We start from the raw sequence: 23,403 nt of genomic DNA, 5'->3' as shown, positions 1-23,403 counted from the left end.
GCCTTAAGTTAAGAATCTTATCGGAAATAATTGATGTGGAAGTATTTCAATCTAGTAGTTGTTTTATAAATTATACCAATCAATTGATGTTGTTTATTGGGGTTTGGTTTTGTTAAACGTGTGCCTTATGTTAAGAATCTTATCGGAAATAATTGATGTGGAAGTATTTCAATCTAGTAGTTGTTTTATAAATTGTACCAATCAATTGTTGTTGTTTATTGGGGTTTGGTTTTGTTAAAAGTGTGCCTTATGTTAAGAATCTTATCGGAAATAATTGATGTGGAAGTATTTCAATCTAGTAGTTGTTTTATAACTTATACCAATCAATTGTTGTTGTTTATTGGGGTTTGGTTTTGTTAAAAGTGTGTCTTATGTTAAGAATCTTATCGGAAATAATTGATGAGGAAGTATTTCAATCTAGTAGTTGTTTTATACATTATACCAATCAATTGATGTGGGAGTATTTCATTCTAGTAGTTGTTTTATACATTATACCAATCAACTGATGTGGAAGTATTTCAATCTAGTAGTTGTTTTATAAATTATACCAATCAATTGTTGTTGTTTATTGGGGTTTGGTTTTGTTAAAAGTGTGCCTTATGTTAAGAATCTTATCGGAAATAATTGATGTGGAAGTATTTCAATCTAGTAGTTGCTTTATACATTATACCAATCAAATGATGTGGAAGTATTTCAATCTAGTAGTTGTTTTATAAATTATACCAATCAATTGTTGTGGAAGTATTTCAATCTAGTAGTTATTTTATACATTATACCAATCAATTGATATGGAAGTATTTCAATCTAGTAGTTGTTTTATACATTATACCAATCAATTGTTGTTGTTTATTGGAGTTTGGTTTGGTTAAAAGTGTGCCTTATGTTAAGAATCTTATCGAAGATAATTGATGTGGAAGTATTTCAATCTAGTAGTTGTTTTATAAATTATACTAATCAATTGTGGTTGTTTATTGGGGTTTGGTTTTGTTAAAAGTGTGCCTTATGTTAAGAATCTTATCGGAAATAATTGATGTGGCATTTCTCAGATCACATATTCTCACAATTTGATAACTTTGCCTATTGAATTTATATTATATATATACACACACACACACATATTTTGTTTTAGATAGAGTTTCTGAAATACACTGCACTTCAAGCTGTAATTTCCCATTATATGAAATCATATTACGTCATACTGTATTTCAGAGTGCTATACTAATAATGCAATCTTCATAATAGATCTTGTTCATATGACAAATAACATAAAAATATCAGTAATATATAAATTCCTAATGCATTTTTTATAATTCCTTAAGACGATGAATCACATAAACTAATGGACGTTTACAAGCGACAATTCATTACAAGTATTAACCCGTTTCCCGTATTTCAGGTTGATACTAATAACAATGTGTTTGTCGTAATTTCAAGACTCTTCATAATTTATGGGTTATAGTCTTCATAATTCCAGGAATGTAATCTTCTGTGATGTAGTATTAATAATGTCTGGGATCTAATCTTCGTTGCTGACTAATTCTAATGTTTTAGAATTCCTGGTTTCCCATCATCATAATTGCCTGAATCGTCATACTTCCAGGAAGGTAATCTTCATAATTCCAGGAATCTAATCATCATAATTCCAGGAATTTAATCTTCATAATACCAGCAATATAATGGTCATAATTCCAGGAATCTAACCTTCATAATTCACAGTGTTTGTTTTAGAATTTCATTGGTCTGATCTTCATCACTGATGTTTTCATAGAATAATATTGACCTCGCCAGCTACTCCACACCACACCAGCCGCGTACGTATTGTGAGATCCTCCTAAATACTGCCCGTTCAGGTCCGAGGCGTGGCACTTGCTGAACCACCAAGCTCCTTTGAACCTCTGGGCACAGCTGGAATAGAATGTATCCACATCCACATCTTTTGCTGAAAATTTGTAACCAGTGTGGCCACCAAGACTGTCTCCTGAAAACAAAACAGACATTTAACTGTACAATTGAACAAAGCACCAATGTCGAGGACTGACAACCAGAACTATGTACAGAATGAAGATTTTTGGAAAGAAATGTTCGCAAATTCAAAGACGAGTTCTCAAAATAATTATGTTTAATCAAATTGTACATGCATATCACCTTCTCCCTCTCACAGAAGAAACAAAATCACATAAAAAAGAACCCATTAAATATATAGATATAGATATACATATAGATAGATAGATAGATAAATATATATAAACACACACGCACACACGCACACACGCACACACACACACACACAAACACAGCAACAACAACCAATAGCATTGCATTTTAAAATAATAATAATAAAAATAATATATATAAAAAAACATAATTATTAACTTTAAAAAAAAATAATAGCCAGCTCTGAATTTGTACATGTGTGAATATAATACCGATAGTTCTAATTTTGGTTTGTCTTAAATGGACTTTGACGTATTCATCATATGATTGTTTGAAGCTGCACGTACATCATGCGTATTTGTAAATTTGACTTTATTTTTTATTTTATTTTTAAACGAAGTATAGTGTTAACGTTTTGTCAAGGGCTAGTTCAGTAATACCATTGCTTTCCAATAAGAAATTCATTTAAAATAGCATCCAATATTCAAATGTCTTATTGCAAATGATAACTGAGAATCAGTAATATTACACTCTAAACATTCATATAAACATTCATATAAGCATTCATTATTTATAAAACCCTCGTCTGCTTCTGAGCCATTACCTCAATTGTTGTTATAAATTGTCACCACTTCTTTAAAATGATTATAAAATCCTCCTCTGTTTCTGAACCATATCGATTTTCAAAACTTCTTAAAATGCTTATAAAATTCACTTAACGTTCCATTAAGTTTAACATGTTTTGCTTTGGTGAAATATTGACGTAATTCTTTAGGATTGTGTTTTCTTAGATATTGCAGTTGATTGCCCTAACATCCTTAAACTTTTCTTGTAAGTCGTATCTTAGAACGGTTCTTTATGTGTGTATTTATTTCTTCCAGACGTGAGAAAGCTCCACAATGATAGCAGATGCAGACCAGTCTCTCCAAGACACTGTATAATGCGATCAGTGAATTGTTTCTACTGACAATATCTGATAGACACTCTGTCGATCCACGACACTTCAGAATGTGATCAGTGAATTGTTTCTACTGACAATGTCTCATGGACACTCTGTATATCCAGAACACTTCAGAATGTGATCAGTGAATTGTTTCTACTGACAATATCTCGTGGACACTCTGTATATCCAAGACACTTCAGAATGTGATCAGTGAATTGTTTCTACTGACAATATGTCATGGTCACTCTGTATATCCAAGACACTTCAGAATGTGATCAGTGAATTGTTTCTACTGACAATATCTCATGGTCACTCTGTATATCCAAGACACTTCAGAATGTGATCAGTGAATTGTTTCTACTGACAATATCTGATGGACACTCTGTCGATCCACGACACTTCAGAATGTGATCAGTGAATTGTTTCTACTGACAATGTCTCATGGACACTCTGTATATCCAAGACACTTCAGAATGTGATCAGTGAATTGTTTCTACTGACAATATCTCGTGGACACTCTGTATATCCAAGACACTTCAGAATGTGATCAGTGAATTGTTTCTACTGACAATATGTCATGGTCACTCTGTATATCCAAGACACTTCAGAATGTGATCAGTGAATTGTTTCTACTGACAATATCTCATGGTCACTCTGTATATCCAAGACACTTCAGAATGTGATCAGTGAATTGTTTCTACTGACAATATCTGATGGACACTCTGTATATCAAAGACACTTCACAAGGTGATCAGTGAATTGTTTCAACTGACAATATCTCATGGACACTCTGTATATCCAAGACACTTCAGAATGTGATCAGTGAGTTGTTTCTACTGACAATATCTCATGGTCACTCTGTATATCCAAGACACTTCAGAATGTGATCAGTGAATTGTTTCTACTGACAATATCTGATGGACACTCTGTATATCAAAGACACTTCACAAGGTGATCAGTGAATTGTTTCAACTGACAATATCTCATGGACACTCTGTCTATCCAAGCTACCGAGTGACGTGTCATTCGCATCATCAAACTGTTGAACGAGATAACACCGATTTAGATAAATCTGAAGACACACTAGTCTGTTTATATTAGTTGTGCCTTAAAGACAGTCTAGCATCCCGTTTGCGTTGATTGTATTTGATCGATGGACAGCTTATAGCGTGTTGTGTAATTTAAGCTATTTCAAGATACAATTGAGAAGGGTTTTTGTTTTAGTAGTTAAAGCAGCTTATTAATTAGCATGAGTTTATAATATTAGTATTGATTAAATACATGTATCATTGTAATAGGTATACCATTTGTCATTTATAATTAGTTTGGCAGGACACTATTTCGGCTCAATACGTGTGTCATGTAGAGGCGCTCAGAATAGAAATATTTCAACATACCTGCATCCCCACTGTATTCGCCAATGCTCAACCGGAAGTAGTCCTGCTCTGAAGCCAGAGAGAAGTTCTTGTACATAGCGTAGGCAGTGTTGCCTTCAAAGTCTTCCAAGTCAATTCTCAGATCATAGAGACCCTGGCTGGTTATTCGATGGATATTTGTATTTCCTACAAGGCATGAAACACGATCAAATACAATTAGCAGGATTCGAACCTACAGCACCAGAGACATTTGACAGTAGGCGACCTTATCGTCTCGGGCAACAAAGTCTTCCACTAAGTTGGAAGCCCAACTAATCACTGTTAAGGAAACCTGCAGGCAGACACTCGGTTCGAAAGTAATATAACAGTTTGTGTTGACATACAACAATGTTGAAACTGCACGCAGGGAGTAATCGTCCACCAGTCGACCAAGTAAATATAATATGTAACAGATCACCAGCCGACCCAGTAAATATAATATGTAACAGATCACCAGCCGACCCAGTAAATATAATATGTAACAGATCACCAGCCGACCCAGTAAATATAATATGTAGTAGATCACCAGTCGACCCAGTAACTATAATATGTAACAAATCACCAGCCGACTAAATATAATATGTACTAGATCACCAGTCGACCCAGTGAATATAATATGTAATAGATCACCAGCTGACCCAGTAAATATAATATGTAATAGATCACCAGCCGACCCAGTAAATATAATATGTAACAGATCGCCAGCCGACTAAATATACTATGTAATAGATCACCAGCCGACACAGTAAATATAATATGTAATAGATCACCAGCCGACTAAATATATGTAATATATCACCAGCCGACTAAATATAATATGTAATAGATCACCAGCCGACACAGTAAATATACTATGTAATCGATCACCAGCCGACTAAATATAATATGAAATAGATCACCAGCCGACTAAATATAATATGTAATAGATCACCAGCCAACTAAATATAATACGAAATAGAACGCCAAACGACTAAATATAATATGTAATAGATCACCAGCCGACCCAGTAAATATAATATGTAATAGATCACCAGCCAACTAAATATAATATGTCATAGATCACCAGCCGACACAGTAAATATAATATGTAATAGATCACCAGCCGACTAAATATAATATGTAATAGATCACCAGCCGACACAGTAAATATACTATGTAATCGATCACCAGCTGACTAAATATAATATGAAATAGATCACCAACCGACTAAATATAATATGTAATAGATCACCAGCCAACTACATATAATACGAAATAGAACGCCAACCGACTAAATATAATATGTAATAGATCACCAGCCGACCCAGTAAATATAATATGTAATAGATCACCAGCCGACCCAGTAAATATAATATGTAATAGATCACCAGCTGACCCAGTAAATATAATATGTAATAGATCACCAGCTGACCCAGTAAATATAATATGCAATAGATCACCAGCCGATCCAGTAAATATAATATGTAATAGATCACCAGCTGACCAAGTAAATATAATATGTAATAGATCACCAGCAGACAAAGTAAATATAATATGTAATAGATCACGAGCCGACCCAGTAAATATAATATGTAATAGATCACGAGCCGACCCAGTAAATATAATATGTAATAGATCACCAGCCGATCCAGTACATATAATATGTAATAGATCACCAGCCGACCCAGTAAATATAATATGTAATGGATTACCAGGCGACTAAATATAATTTGTAATAGATCACCAGCCGATCCAGTAAATATAATATGTAATAGATCACCAGCCGATCCAGTAAATATAATATGTAATAGATCACCAGCTGACCCAGTAAATATAATATGTAATAGATCACCAGCAGACCCAGTAAATATAATATGTTATAGATCACCAGCCGATCCAGTAAATATAATATGTAGTAGATCACCAGCCGACCCATTAAACGTAACATGGAAAAACACAAACGGTCAATCTCTACGTGGGTTTAATTATGTACCAAATATATTTTCAAAAATCAATTTCTAGATTTATTTCAAAATAACGGTCGCTAAATTCAGGTTTCTAATAACCACATAGATAGAACAGCGGCTCATCTATAAGGGATACACGGTTTTTAAATTAGTTTGTTTTAACGAATTGATAATAAATCTGAACCCCAAAAAACCTTATCCGTGATGAAGATAGTATTTCTGCGCAATGCAGAGTTGAGCTTGTATTTGGCAAAATAGTGGTTGATTCAATGTAGTGTCTCGTCTATGGGAGGACAGCTACTCACGTGGACATCCTTTACTGGAAAATACATCCTCTTCACCGATATATGTATATATTCCTCCTATGCCATTATGCAAATAAATTATTGTCTTGTCTTGTCTTGACACAAACAGGATTGCCACTCACAGGCTAGTGTACTAAATCAAAACTAGCTGAGAGCTCATACAGCTGTGATGACATGCACTCATGAATCACTGTGAAAACAGACTTCGCGAAATGTATTACACCCTGCCTCCGGTGGATATAAAACCAATTTTAGATAATATTCGTTGTACATACATTTGTTGGTCGCAATGTGAGCTTATTGATAGTGCTTCGTTGTTAAAAAAAAAAAAAAAATCATTTCAACAAAACTCATTAGTCAATTTTTGCAGACATGGTATAGTCATAGTGACAATTCATCGAAAGCATCTTGTTATAAAATATTTAAAAGCACTATAACATATGAAAATCATTTAACTTCATTAGAGAAAAACGAACCATTGGTGTTCATTGTTACGTGTTAGAGTATCTAACCACAATATTCCAATATAGACAGGTAGATGAATACATAAACCATTACATGATATATTGTCTGTTGTATCCAACAATAATGACATTGGAGATGAATACCATTATATGTTTACATGTCCATATTTTAACCAACTCAGAATTCAGTATACACCGAACTATTATCGATCCAACCAACATACATATACATTTCACGAATTATTTAATTGTTAAAAAACGGGTGTCCTTCGAAAACTTGCGATATTGTGTAAACATATTATGAATATTTTCAAGACCTCCAGCTCATAGCTTCATTGTCTTATTATTATGTATCCAAACCCAATCCAATTATTTATAATTATATTCCTGTCTGTTTTATTTATACACAATTATGTGAATAGTACTCTGTCATCTTGTTAAAATGTATGAATTGTTGTATTACATATTGTTGCTCATATGCCGTGGATTACGGCCTAAGAGGAATGAAGGTTTAGTTCAGTGGCAGTACTCATAACGGTCCATCACTTCGTCTAAAACTATGATAAAATAAATATGCAACCGTTTCAACAAAGAGATAAAGCGTTCAATATATGGAATAGATTTTGTCTGTGATGCATCGTATTTAGTCTTCTATAAAACGTGTTTGGTACCCTCGATCAGGAGTTCTGGAACAAAGTAACAACCTCTGTTCCGGAATGATATGAATTTCTTTGAAAAACGAACATGTCCCAAGGCGTCTTAGAAGTTGTGATATGTAGATACAGACTATAGCGTCTTACAAGTTGTGATATGTAGATACCGACTATAGTGTCTTAGAAGTTGTGATATGTAGATACCGACTATAGCGTCTTACAAGTTGTGATATGTAGATACCGACTATAGCGTCTTAGAAGTTGTGATATGTAGATAGCGGCTGTAGCGTCTTACAAGTTGTGATATGTAGATACCGACTATAGCGTCTTACAAGTTGTGATATGCAGATACCGACTATAGCGTCCTACAAGTTGTGATATGTAGATACCGACTATAACGCCCTACAAGTTGTGATATGTAGATACCGACTATAGCGTGCTACAATGTGTGATATGTAGATACCGACTATAGCGTCTTACAAGTTGTGATATGTAGATACCGACTATAGCATCTTACAAGTTGTGATATGTAGATACCGACAATAGCGTCTTAGAAGTTGTGATATGTAGATACCGACAATAGCGTCTTAGAAGTTGTGATATGTAGATACTAACTATAGCGTCTTAGAAATTGTGATATGTAGATACCGACTATAGCGTCTTAGAAGTAGTGCTATGTAGATACCGACTATAGCGTCTTAGAAGTTGTGATATGTAGATACCGACTATAGCGTCTTAGAAGTTGTGATATATAGATAGCGGCTGTAGCGTCTTACAAGTTGTGATATGTAGATACCGACTATAGCGTCTTAGAAGTTGTGATATGTAGATACCAACTATAGCATCTTAGAAGTTGTGTCTGTAGATACCGAATATAGCGTCTTACAAGTTGTGATATGTAGATACCGACTATAGCGTCTTACAAGTTGTGTCTGTAGATACCGACTATAGCGTCTTACAAGTGGTGATATGTAGATACCGACTATAGCAACTTACAAGTTGTGATATGTAGATACCGAATATAGCGTCTTACAAGTTGTGATATGTAGATACCGACTATAGCAACTTACAAGTTGTGATATGTAGATACCGACTATAGCGTCTTACAAGTTGTGATATGTAGATACCGACTATAGCAACTTACAAGTTGTGATATGTAGATACCGACTATAGCGTCTTACAAATTGTGTTATGTAGATACCGACTATAGCGTCTTACAAGTTGTGTCTGTAGATACCGACTATAGCGTCTCAGAAGTTGTGATATGTAGATACCGACTAAAGCATCCTAAAAGCTATGATATGAAGATACCGACTATAGCGTCTTAGAAGTTGTGATTTGTAGATACCGACTACAGCGTCTTAGAAGTTGTGATATGTAGATACCGACTATAGCGTGCTACAATGTGTGATATGTAGATACCGACTATAGCGTCTTAGAAGTTGTGATATGTAGATACTGACTATAGCATCCTACAAGTTGTGATATGTAGATACCGACTATAGCGTCTTACAAGATGTGATATGTAGATACCGACTATAGCGTCTTACAAGTTGTGATATGTAGATACAGACTATAGCGTCTTACAAGTTGTGATATGTAGATACCGACTATAGCGTCCTACAAGTTGCGATATGTAGATACCGACTATAGCATCTTACAAGTTGTGATATGTAGATACCGACTATAGCGTCTTAGAAGTTGTGATATGTAGATACCGACTACAGCGTCCTACAAGTTGTGATATGTAGATACCGACTATAGCGTCTTACAAGTTGTAATATGTAGATACCGCCTATAGCGTCTTACAAGTTGTGATATGTAGATACCGACTATAACGTCTTACAAGTTGTGATATGTAGATACCGACTATAGCGTCCTACAAGTTGTGATATGACGATACCGACTATAGCGTCTTAGAAGTTGTGATTTGTAGATACCGACTATAGCGTCTTAGAAGTTGTGATATATAGATACCGACTATAGCGTGCTACAATGTGTGATATGTAGATACCGACTATAGCGTGTTAGAAGTTGTGATATGTAGATACCGACTATAGCATCCTACAAGTTGTGATATGTAGATACCGACTATAGCGTCTTTTAAGATGTGATATGTAGATACCGACTATAGCGTCTTAGAAGTTGTGATATGTAGATACCGACTATAGCGTCTTACAAGTTGTGATATGTACATACCGACTATAGCGTCTTACAAGTTGTAATATGTAGATACCGCCTATAGCCTCCTACAAGTTGTGATATATAGACACCGACTATAGCGTCTTACAAGATGTCATATGTAGATACCGACTATAGCGTCTTATAAGTTGTGCTATGCAGCTACTAACTATAGCATCTTAGAAGTTGTGATATGTAGATACCGACTATAGCGTCTTAGAATTTGTGATATGTAGATACCGACTATAGCGTGTTAGAAGTTGTGATATGTAGATACCAACTATAGCGTCTTACAAGTTGTGATATGTAGATACCGACTATAGCGTCTTACAAGCTGTGATATGTAGATACCGACTATAGCGTCTTAGAAGTAGTCATATGTAGATACCGACTAAAGCATCCTAAAAGCTGTGATATGAAGATACCGACTATAGCGTCTTAGAAGTTGTGATTTGTAGATACCGACTACAGCGTCTTAGAAGTTGTGATATGTAGATACCGACTATAGCGTGCTACAATGTGTGATATGTAGATACCGACTATAGCGTCTTAGAAGTTGTGATATGTAGATACCGACTATGGCATCCTACAAGTTGTGATATGTAGATACCGACTATAGCGTCTTACAAGATGTGATATGTAGATACCGACTATAGCGTCTTAGAAGTTGTGATATGTAGATACCGACTATAGCGTCTTACAAGTTGTGATATGTAGATACAGACTATAGCGTCTTACAAGTTGTGATATGTAGATACCGACTATAGCGTCTTAGAAGTTATGATATGTAGATCCGACTACAGCGTCCTACAAGTTGTGATATGTACATACCGACTATAGCGTCTTACAAGTTGTAATATGTAGATACCGCCTATAGCGTCTTACAATTTGTGATATGTAGATACCGACTATAGCGTCCTACAAGTTGTGATATGTAGATACCGACTATAGCGTCTTACAAGTTGTGATATATAGACACCGACTATAGCGTCTTACAAGTTGTGATATGTAGATACCGACTATAGCGTCTTATAAGTTATGATATGCAGCTACTAACTATAGCGTCTTAGAAGTTGTGATATGTAGATACCGACTATAGCATCTTAGAAGTTGTGATATGTAGATACCGACTATAGCGTGTTAGAAGTTGTGATATGTAGATACCAACTATAGCGTCTTACAAGTTGTGATATGTAGATACCGACTATAGCGTCTTACAAGCTGTGATATGTAGATACCGACTATAGCGTCTTAGAAGATGTGATATATAGATACCGGCTGTAGCGTCTTACAAGTTGTGATATGTAGATGCCGACTATAGCGTCCTACAAGTTGTGATAAGTAGATACAGACTATAGCGTCTTAGAAATTGTGATAGGTAGATACCGAATATAGCGTCCTACAAGTTGTGATATGTAAACACCGACTATAACGTCTTAGAAGTTGTGATATGCAGATACTAACTATAGCGTCTTAGAAGTTGTGATATGAAGATACCGACTATAGCGTCTTAGAAGTTGTGATATGTAGATACCAACTATAGCGTCTTACAAGTTGTGATATGTAGATACCGACTATAACGTCCTACAAGTTGTGATATGTAGATACCGACTAAAGCATCCTAAAAGCTGTGATATGTAGATACCGACAATAGCGTCTTAGAAGTTGTGATATGTAGATACTAACTATAGCGTCTGACAAGTTGTGATATGTAGATACCGACTATAGCGTCTTAGAAGTAGTGCTATGTAGATACCAACAATAGCGTCTTAGAAGTTGTTATATGTAGATACGGACTATAGCAACTTACAAGTTGTGATATGTAGATACCGACTATAGCGTCTTAGAAGTTGTGTCTGTAGATACCGACTATAGCATCTTACAAGCTGTGATATGTAGATACCGACTATAGTAACTTACAAGTTGTGATATGTAGATACCAACAATATCGTCTTAGAAGTTGTGATATGTAGATACGGACTATAGCAACTTACAAGTTGTGATATGTAGATACCGACTATAGCGTCTTAGAAGTTGTGTTTGTAGATACCGACTACAGCGTCTTACAAGTTGTGATATGTAGATACCGAATATAGCGTCTTAGAAGTTGTGATATGTAGATACCTACTATAGTGTATGACAAGTTGCGATATATAGATACCGGCTGTAGTGTCCACCTTATTTTATTGTGTCTTGCCTTCCCGTAGCCTGAGACACACTAGTGTGTCCACCATCTTTTATTGTGTCTTGCCTTCCCGTAGCCTGAGACACACTAGTGTGTCCACCTTCTTTTATTGTGGCTTGCCTTCCCATAGCCTGAGACACACTAGTGTGTCCACCTTCTTTTATTGTGGCTTGCCTTCCCATAGCCTGAGACACACTAGTGTGTCCACCTTCTTTTATAGTGGCTTGCCTTCCCGTAGCCTGAGACACACTAGTGTGTCCACGTTTTTTTATTGTGTCTTGCCTTCCCATAGCCTGAGACACACTAGTGTGTCCACCTTCTTTTATTGTGGCTTGCCTTCCCATAGCCTGAGACACACTAGTGTGTCCACCTTCTTTTATTGTGGCTTGCCTTCCCATAGCCTGAGACACACTAGTGTGTCCACCTTCTTTTATTGTGGCTTGCCTTCCCATAGCCTGAGACACACTAGTGTGTCCACCTTCTTTTATTGTGTCTTGGCTTCCCATAGCTTGAGACACACTAGTGTGTCCACCTTCTTTTATTGTGGCTTGCCTTCCCATAGCCTGAGACACACTAGTGTGTCCACCTTCTTTTATTGTGTCTTGCCTTCCCATAGCCTGAGACACACTAGTTTGTCCACCTTCTTTTATAGTGGCTTGCCTTCCCGTAACACAACACACTCTAGTATGTCTACCATTTTTTATAGTGGCTTGCCTTCCCATAACACAACACACTCTAGTATGTCCACCATATTTTATAGTGGCTTGCCTTCCCATAACACAACACACTCTAGTATGTCCACCATATTTTATAGTGACTTGCCTTCCCATAACACAACACACTCTAGTATGTCCACCATCTTTTTATAGTGACTTGCCTTCCCATAACACAACACACTCTAGTATGTCCACCATCGTTTATAGTGGCTTGCCGTCCCATAACACAACACACTCTAGTATGTCTACCATCTTTTATAGTGGCTTGCCGTCCCATAACACAACACACTCTAGTATGTCCACCATCGTTTATAGTGGCTTGCCGTCCCATAACACAACACACTCTAGTATGTCCACCATATTTTATAGTGGCTTGCCTTCCCATAACACAACACACTCTAGTATGTCCACCATTGTTTATAGTGGCTTGCCGTCCCATAACACAACACACTCTAGTATGTCCACCATATTTTATAGTGGCTTGCCTTCCCATAACACAACACACTCTAGTATGTTCACCATCTTTTATAGTGGCTTGCCGTCCCATAACACAACACACTCTAGTATGTCCACCATATTTTATAGTGGCTTGCCTTCCCATAACACAACACACTCTAGTATGTTCACCATCTTTTATAGTGGCTTGCCGTCCCATAACACAACACACTCTAGTATGTCCACCATATTTTATAGTGGCTTGCCTTCCCATAACACAACACACTCTAGTATGTTCACCATCGTTTATAGTGGCTTGCCGTCCCATAACACAACACACTCTAGTATGTCCACCATATTTTATAGTGGCTTGCCTTCCCATAACACAACACACTCTAGTATGTCCACCATTGTTTATAGTGGCTTGCCGTCCCATAACACAACACACTCTAGTATGTCCACCATATTTTATAGTGGCTTGCCGTCCCATAACACAACACACTCTAGTATGTCCACCATATTTTATAGTGGCTTGCCTTCCCATAACACAACACACTCTAGTATGTCCACCATATTTTATAGTGGCTTGCCGTCCCATAACACAACACACTCTAGTATGTCCACCATCTTTTATAGTGGCTTGCCTTCCCATAACACAACACACTCTAGTATGTCCACCATATTTTATAGTGGCTTGCCGTCCCATAACACAACACACTCTAGTATGTCCACCATCGTTTATAGTGGCTTGCCGTCCCATAACACAACACACTCTAGTATGTCCACCATATTTTATAGTGGCTTGCCTTCCCATAACACAACACACTCTAGTATGTCCACCATCTTTTATAGTGGCTTGCCGTCCCATAACACAACACACTCTAGTATGTCCACCATATTTTATAGTGACTTGCCTTCCCATAACACAACACACTCTAGTATGTCCACCATCTTTTATAGTGGCTTGCCGTCCCATAACACAACACACTCTAGTATGTCCACCATCTTTTATAGTGGCTTGCCGTCCCATAACACAACACACTCCAGTATGTCCACCATATTTTATAGTGGCTTGCCTTCCCATAACACAACACACTCTAGTATGTCCACCATATTTTATAGTGGCTTGCCTTCCCATAACACAACACACTCTAGTATGTCCACCATCTTTTATAGTGGCTTGCCGTCCCATAACACAACACACTCTAGTATGTCCACCATATTTTATAGTGGCTTGCCGTCCCATAACACAACACACTCTAGTATGTTCACCATCTTTTATAGTGGCTTGCCGTCCCATAACACAACACACTCTAGTATGTCCACCATATTTTATAGTGGCTTGCCTTCCCATAACACAACACACTCTAGTATGTCCACCATATTTTATAGTGACTTGCCTTCCCATAACACAACACACTCTAGTATGTCCACCATCTTTTATAGTGGCTTGCCGTCCCATAACACAACACACTCTAGTATGTCCACCATCTTTTATAGTGGCTTGCCGTCCCATAACACAACACACTCCAGTATGTCCACCATATTTTATAGTGGCTTGCCTTCCCATAACACAACACACTCTAGTATGTCCACCATATTTTATAGTGGCTTGCCTTCCCATAACACAACACACTCTAGTATGTCCACCATCTTTTATAGTGGCTTGCCGTCCCATAACACAACACACTCTAGTATGTCCACCATATTTTATAGTGGCTTGCCGTCCCATAACACAACACACTCTAGTATGTTCACCATCTTTTATAGTGGCTTGCCGTCCCATAACACAACACACTCTAGTATGTCCACCATATTTTATAGTGGCTTGCCTTCCCATAACACAACACACTCTAGTATGTTCACCATCTTTTATAGTGGCTTGCCGTCCCATAACACAACACACTCTAGTATGTCCACCATATTTTATAGTGGCTTGCCGTCCCATAACACAACACCCTCTAGTATGTCCACCATATTTTATAGTGACTTGCCGTCCCATAACACAACACACTCTAGTATGTCCACCATATTTTATAGTGGCTTGCCGTCCCATAACACAACACACTCTAGTATGTCCATCATATTTTATAGTGGCTTGCCGTCCCATAACACAGCACACTCTAGTATGTCCACCATCTTTTATAGTGGCTTGCCGTCCCATAACACAACACACTCTAGTATGTCCACCATATTTTATAGTGGCTTGCCTTCCCATAACACAACACACTCTAGTATGTTCACCATCTTTTATAGTGGCTTGCCGTCCCATAACACAACACACTCTAGTATGTCCACCATATTTTATAGTGGCTTGCCGTCCCATAACACAACACACTCTAGAATGTCCACCATATTTTATAGTGACTTGCCTTCCCATAACACGACACACTCTAGTATGTCCACCATTGTTTATACTGGTTGTCTTCCCACAACACGAGACACACAATTTGTCCACCACAACACGACACACACTAGTGTGTCCACCACAACACGACACACACTAGTGTGTCCACTACAACACGACACGGATTTGTGTGTCCACCACAACACGACACGCACTTATGTGTTCGCCACAACACGACACACACTTGTGTGTCCATCACAACACGACACACACTAGTGTGTCCACCACAACACGACACGCAATTGTGTGTTCACCACAACACGTCACGCAATTGTGTGTCCTTCACTTTTTTATACTGGTTGTCTTTCCATAACACGACACATAGTTGTTGTGTGCCTTGTTTCAATGTGTTTGGCTCCCTAGTATAACCATGGTATCTCCAATGATGGAATGCAAAATGGAAAACTAATACTAATTGTATAATAAGATCCCGTATGAAATGCATATTAATTTTTATTCCTTGGGTTTCGTCCGTTTTGTACTTCAGTTACAAGTACGTTTCAATTCGATTAGATCCGAGTTGGTGTTTCGTGGGATCCAAGAACTCTCATACAAACATATATAAAACATTTCCTTCACTTACCTAACCAGAACTCATTGTTTAAATCTCCAAATCCGTCTCTATATTCATTCCAAGTTCTATAGAAATCATGTGACCCGTCCGTTCGTCGCTGAATAACCTAGTGATGAAAACAAAAATCTCTGAGGATTTCTTTTGTTATATTAAAAGTGTAGTGTCATAATCCGGTTTCAGTCCAGCATTATTTATTGACATTGCTTTGAAACGCGTGCACTATTCCTTCAACTATAATATTATGTTCATAGCATTTATAACTAAACAAATGAAAACGATTGTGTTATTTAACAACAGCACCAGAGCAAATTGATTCATTAGTTATCGGGTAAAATCTAACACATAGTATTAGATGGGAAACCCGCTACATTGTTATATTAATAGCAAGGGATTTTTTATATGCACCATTCCACAGGCAAGATAGCACATATCATGGCCCTTGATATACCATAGAGGTGCATTGACCGGATAAGAACAAGAAATAGCCTGATGGGCTCACCTACGGGGATCGATCCCAGACCAAGCGCATCAGGCCAGCACTTTACCACTGACCTACGTCCAGCCCCAATAAATAACTTAAGAATGAAATTATTGGATACTCTTTAGAGGACGATCCGGAGATTTAAGCCAGACTCCCTAGAACGTTATATCGGCCTCAGTGGTGCAGTGGCTAAGCTGTCCAATTTAAGGCTGTTAGGTATTGGGTTCGCCTACCTGTGCCGGCTCCCACCCACAAGGAGTTGATTCCCACTAGCCCACTGTCCTGGACAGGCAGTTCAAATAGCTGACAACCTGCCTCGGTGGCGTCGTGGTTAGGCTATCGGTCTACAGCCTGGTAGGTACTGGGTTCGGATCGCAGTCGAGGTATGAGATTTTTAATCCAGATATCGACTCCAAACCCTGAGTGAGTGCTCCGCAAGGCTCAATGAGTAGATGTAAACCACTTGCACCGACCAGTGATCCATAACTGGTTCAACACAGGCCATGGTTTGAGCTATCCAGCCTGTGGGAAGCGCAAACAAAAGATTCCTTGCTGACTGTCGTAAAAGAGTAGCCTATGTGGCGACAGCGGGTTTCCTCTAAAAACCAGTGTCAGAATGACCATATGTTTGACATCCAATAGCCGATGATAAGATACAAAAATAAATGTGCTCTAGTGGCGTCGTTAAATAAAACAAACTTTTCAATATTTTTCAACCACCATTTAACCTAATGCTGTCCTACCTTTAGTAACATGTATAGAAACAAATCTCATCTGACCTGACTATACATCAAATTAACAAATGTTTGACTTTCAATAGCGGATGATTACTAAATCAATGTGCTCTAGTGGTGTCGTTAAACAAAACAAACTTTAACTTTACAGAACTGTTCAGCAATAACACCATATACATGTCTAGTCGTCCTGAATGCGACTGTTCACTCGTCGTTGAAGAGCACTACAATTTTTGTTCACAAATTATATATGTGATTAATTAATTTGTTGTTATTTATCACACATAAACATTTAATGTAGAAATAGTTAAATATGGTTCTTCTAATTGTGCTGCTGCATCTGTAATCCCCGTGGGCGTTCTGAACTTATTTACCTTCACAGACCGTCATTAAAAAGAAAATATAATGCTTTTAACATCGATAAAACAATTAATTAAAAACATATTAGGCTTTTTAGAAATACATCAATTTTGTGTTTAGAATTTCATGGGTTCGACATTTACATGAGATAGAACTAGGTAACCTTGAAACAGGCTACCTCTAGACAAAAGCGGGAAGATATGTTTTATAAAATATTTTTTTTACATATTTGCAAATACAGGAATCTACATACCACGGCACGAGACCACAGAGGTAAAAGCCCACTCTCTGTGTCTCTGTCTCTCTGTTTGTATATATATCCTCAGTGCATCCTCAGTGCATCCTCAGTGCAATGAAATCATATGATATTTTTCTGATCACATACTTTGATAACATACTTTTTGAATTTGATAACTTTGTAAATTAGATGGAAAGTAATCGAGGTCACGGCACTAGGTTTATTGTCATTTAAGCAAACATTTAAGCAAACGTACTACGGAGACATCAAATAAAAACATTTTAGTAGCAAGTTTACACTGAAAGCTGTCCAGCGTTAAAAAAAAACAAAAAATGTTAGGCACTAGTTTATTTTGATGTAAGGACATACAAAATGACGTAATTCGAGTTTGACGTCATTTCCATTCACAATGACATGTTCTTACTTCATTTGAATATATAGTAATGACGTAATGAAAGTTGCGTGTACAGTTTACAAAAACACGTCGTATTAAGCTTGAGATTATATGATAAAGCGATTATTTCCCTCGTTTCTCGGAATCGTCAGTATCATGCATAAGGAATAAAAATAATGTATTATACTCGCATAATACAATTTGTATTCCTAGTATATGATATGGACGATACCTAAAACACTCTGGTAATAACCTCAAATATATATATATATATATATATATATATATATATATATATATATATATATATATATATATATATATATATATATATATATATATATATATTAGAACAGAAACTGAAATTCATTGTTGATGGGCGGGGGGTCGTATGTGCTATATCAAACTATTCATATAGGTGGCCAGGTAACATGTAGACAAAACAGTTCGATAGCTTCAGGTTCGAACCCTCCCCCTCCCCGTTCATGGCCACCACTCACCAACCAGCCTTCTTCTTCACAAGATACGTTGATTGGTGCGCCATTGTCACGTGGTACAATGGTATAAACTGCACTGGTACTATCACCTTTCAGCATGACGTCATAACAGTCAGATGGGACATCGGAAACGGCATCTATTAATTAAATGTCATTTCGAGTAAGATAACAATTTTTTTTTTTCATTTTTTTTTTTTTTTTAAAAAACAATTAATAATAATAATAATAATAATAATAACAATTAATAATAATAATCATAATAATAATAATAATAATATTAGTACTACTAGTAGTAGTAGTAGTAGTAGTAGTAGTAGTAGTAGTAGTAGTAGTAGTAGTAGTAGTAGTAGTAGTAGTAGTAGTAGTAGTATTACACGTAGTAGTCGTTTTTTGTTGTTGTTGGTGTTGTTTTATAGGGCTGATATTAACGTGTGAACTTACATTAATTACACATTAATATTATTACATCAATTACACTGCTAATTATAGTACATTTTGACCATGCGAAGGTCAAATCCAACACACACACTGACACAAACACTAACCTACAGAGAGAGAGAGAGAGAGAGAGAGAGAGAGAGAGAGAGAGAGAGAGAGAGAGAGAGAGAGAGAGAGAGAGAGAGAGAGAGAGAGAGAGAGAGAGAGAGAGAGAGAGAGAGAGAGAGAGAGAGAGAGAGAGAGAGAGAGAGAGAGAGAGAGAGGGCGATTTTAACCCAGGTACCAGTCGGCATGAACTGGAACCCTCAGACACATTTTAGTTGTATATTTATTTTGAGATGAATTCATTTTTGAACCACATGAATGTTGCCATCGAATATTCTAAAGACAAAACAATTATTTGCCACATTTTCTTAACACGTGATAGTCTGCTAGAGATAAGGAGCATAAGTAGGCAAGTGGTGTAGTGTCCTGGCTTATGATTAGCAATGGTATACGTATTATAAGATAACCACAATATAAGTAGGCACGTGATGTAGTGTACTGGCTTGTAATTAGCAATGATATTCGCATTATAAGATATCCAGACAATAAGTAGGCAAGTGGTGTAGTGAATGAAACACTTGTATTTTAGACTAACACCATAACGGGATATCGTACCGCAAATCGTTTATTGTAAGTGGATATCGTACCGCAAATCGTTTATTGTAACTGCAATAAAATCCAATCTTTTCTTACTAAATGTCTAAAATAACAACTCTAGAATGCAATGTTGTCTTACTAAATGTCTAAAATAACAACTCTAGAATACAAGGTTGTCTTACTAAATGTCTAAAAATAACAACTCTAGAATGCAATGTTGTCTTAGAATGCAATGTTGTCTTACTAAATGTCTTAAAATAACAACTCTAGAATACAAGGTAAATGTCTTACTAAATGTCTAATGTCTAACGTAACAACTCTAGAATGCAATGTTGTCTTACTAAATGTCTAAAATAACAACTTTAGAATACAAGGTTGTCTTACTAAATGTCTAAAATAACAACTCTAGAATACAAGGTTGTCTTACTAAATGTCTAAAATAACAACTCTAGAATTCAAGGTTGTCTTACTAAATGTCTAAAATAACAACTCTAGAATTCAAGGTTGTCTTACTAAATGTCTAAAATAACAACTCTAGAATACAAGGTTGTCTTACTAAATGTCTAAAATAACAACTTTAGAATACAAGGTTGTCTTACTAAATGTATAAAATAACAACTTTAGAATACAAGGTTGTCTTACTAAATGTCTAAAATAACAACTCTAGAATACAAGGTTGTCTTACTAAATGTCTAAAATAACAACTCTAGAATGCAATGTTGTCTTACTAAATGTCTAAAATAAGAACTTTAGAATACAAGGTTGTCTTACTAAATGTCTAAAATAACAACTCTAGAATGCAATGTTGTCTTACTAAATGTCTAAAATAACAACTCTAGAATACAAGGTTGTCTTACTAAATGTCTAAAATAACAAACTCTAGAATGAATACAAGGTTGTCTTACTAAATGTCTAAAATAAGAACTCTAGAATACAAGGTTGTCTTACTAAATGTCTAAATGTCTAAAATAACAACTCTAGAATGCAAGGTTGTCTTACTAAATGTCTAAAATAACAACTTTAGAATACAAGGTTGTCTTACTAAATGTCTAAAATAACAACTCTAGAATTCAAGGTTGTCTTACTAAATGTATAAAATAAGAACTCTAGAATACAAGGTTGTCTTACTAAATGTCTAAAATAACAACTCTAGAATACAAGGTTGTCTTACTAAATGTCTAAATTAACAACTTTAGAATACAAGGTTGTCTTACTAAATGTTCGTTTTCCCTATGCCTGCGTTTAGAAGCAATACCATAACATGGTATGGGCCGTATATCTACATTTAACCGTACTAGAACACTGTGATCACTCACCGTATGCCTGTGTTCCAGTCTCGTTCACAAAAGACAAGGAATGAAATCTGACGTTGAACATAGAACATCTGCCATCGTCGTTGTAGAAAAAGCCTGTACACTTGACGTCATTATAACACCTTGTGGAACACACCATTCTACTGGACACGTTGAGTTCTTTTGCTGGACGTTCTACCGGTTTCAGGTGGCTGTACAGTGGTGATATTCGAAAGGTTTTATCACCGCAGATATTTGCAGCTAGACCCCCAATGATGCTCAGCAAAATGGCTAACCTAGTGAGTTGTGTCCTGTTAAAGATGGACAACATTAGAAAAATAGATGTTGCCATTTTAAGCACTTGTGTTAGTGTACAGTAGTTGAGTAGAAAATGGTGTTCTCCATTGTGTTCCGTCCAACTGAACATCAGCTATGAGACTTCCCTCGCTAGTTCATCTGTATTGAAATACAACATCAACTGTGAAGCTTTGTCGTCTGAATTAATTACTGTTACATCCTCTCTACCCGACAATTCTCCTTGTTGTTTCGTTTCTCATGATCATACGACATATTGTGCTACTTTCGATCGTCCATGCTTAACAATTGATTTTTAATGCCTGGCCGTTGCTCACACAAATGAATCAATTTTGGAATGATTTACTAAGACTAGGTGGAAGGAAACGAAAAACAAAATCCGTATTTGTTTAACATTGTGTAATAAAGAGTACACATTCAATACGACATGAAATGCGTATCCTGACAGCCACCTGTATTATCTGTTCCAGGAAGAACGAATCAAAAGACCTCCACTGAATAGTCCCCAGTCCTGACATTCGGAAGTAGTAGAGTTATTTCGAAACTATCACAACCAACGCAACCCTGTCTGGGAATAACTGGAGGTGGCTTATTACTGGTGATGCATACGGATTATATTTGTGTAGATATATTTTTGTGACCCAACTTTTAAATAAATAAATAAACAAATACATACATAAATAAACAAAAAATAAATATTTAAATAAATGCTTCTCTCTATCGATATTGATATTATTGTTTGAAATAAATAAAATGTTTAAAAGGGTAAATATGAACTGTGCGAACTGAAACAAATGTAGTACTTTCATATTGAGCACATAACCAACTATCAAAAGAGTTGCCGACATTTGCCTGTAAAAAGATACGATTTGTAATCACTGTAACAATTCACGTTTAGGATGAATAAATGAATGCACTTTTCTAAAACATGGAATAAAGTATCTAAAACATTGAATAAATTATTTAAAATATGGAATAAAATATCTAAAACATTGAATAAATTATTTAAAATATGGAATACAATATCTAAAACATTGAATAAATTATTTAAAATATGGAATAAAATATTTAAAACATTGAATAAATTATTTAAAATATGGAATAAAATATCTAAAACATTAGGCGGGAGCTTTACGACTGGTCTACATCCTGCCCCAAGTTCCCAAGGACTGGAGATAGTACTCTAGAAGTAATGTTCATAGAAGTATGTGTGATCGTGACTGAACACTTCGCCCACCACGGCAATCGATCCAACCATACGTCGCAGAAGTAATGTTCATAGAAGTACGTGTGGTCGTGATTGAGCACTTCGCTCACCACTGCAATCTATCCAACCATACGTCGCAGAAGTAATGTTCATAGAAGTACGTGTGATCGTGATTGAGCATTTCGCCCAACACTGCAATCGACCCAACCGTACATTGCGAAACTTCTGGTTTGACCAGCACATGGATTTGCAACAAAAGGGCATTTATTAATTGAGATGTTAAAAGTGTTTCCCCCACACATCGGCTATCTTTATCCCCTCGAGAAAACGTGACGCTAATACACGTTAATGTAGTTACCAATAATACACCAACACAATATAAATATTTTAATGTGTGTTTGGAAACCATAACATATGACTATTATGA

General features: G+C 36.4%; 1 protein-coding gene across 1 annotated transcript; it reads right to left on the bottom strand.

Moving 5' to 3' along the window:
• Positions 1-1,644: 1,644 nt before the first annotated feature.
• On the bottom strand, positions 1,645-23,157 carry LOC121386150 (microfibril-associated glycoprotein 4-like). Its single transcript, XM_041516949.1, has 6 exons — positions 23,105-23,157; positions 21,479-21,765; positions 19,086-19,219; positions 16,388-16,484; positions 4,495-4,659; positions 1,645-1,978 (listed from the first exon to the last, which is right to left on the bottom strand). The coding sequence occupies exons 1-6, from the start codon at positions 23,155-23,157 to the stop codon at positions 1,725-1,727; spliced, it is 990 nt and encodes a 329-aa protein (XP_041372883.1). The 3' UTR covers positions 1,645-1,724.
• Between the last annotated feature and the right edge of the window lie 246 nt (positions 23,158-23,403).

Source organism: Gigantopelta aegis, chromosome 12 (genome assembly GCF_016097555.1).
Source record: "Gigantopelta aegis isolate Gae_Host chromosome 12, Gae_host_genome, whole genome shotgun sequence".
Classification (NCBI taxonomy): domain Eukaryota; kingdom Metazoa; phylum Mollusca; class Gastropoda; order Neomphalida; family Peltospiridae; genus Gigantopelta; species Gigantopelta aegis.
Note: the sequence above shows the minus strand (reverse complement) of the source record. Positions and strands in the feature narration are given on the sequence as shown.

Bases quoted from the DNA above. Each gene is read 5' to 3' on its own strand.
- LOC121386150 (XM_041516949.1), bottom strand. From the start codon at position 23,157: ATGCTCAATCACGATCACACGTACTTCTATGAACATTACTTCTGCGAC. The intron at 19,220-21,478 runs GTGAGTGATCAC...TTTAATTAATAG, and splicing joins GACTGGAACACAGGCATACG to ATGCCGTTTCCGATGTCCCA. The intron at 16,485-19,085 runs GTGAGTGGTGGC...TTTCATCACTAG, and splicing joins GTGAAGAAGAAGGCTGGTTG to GTTATTCAGCGACGAACGGA.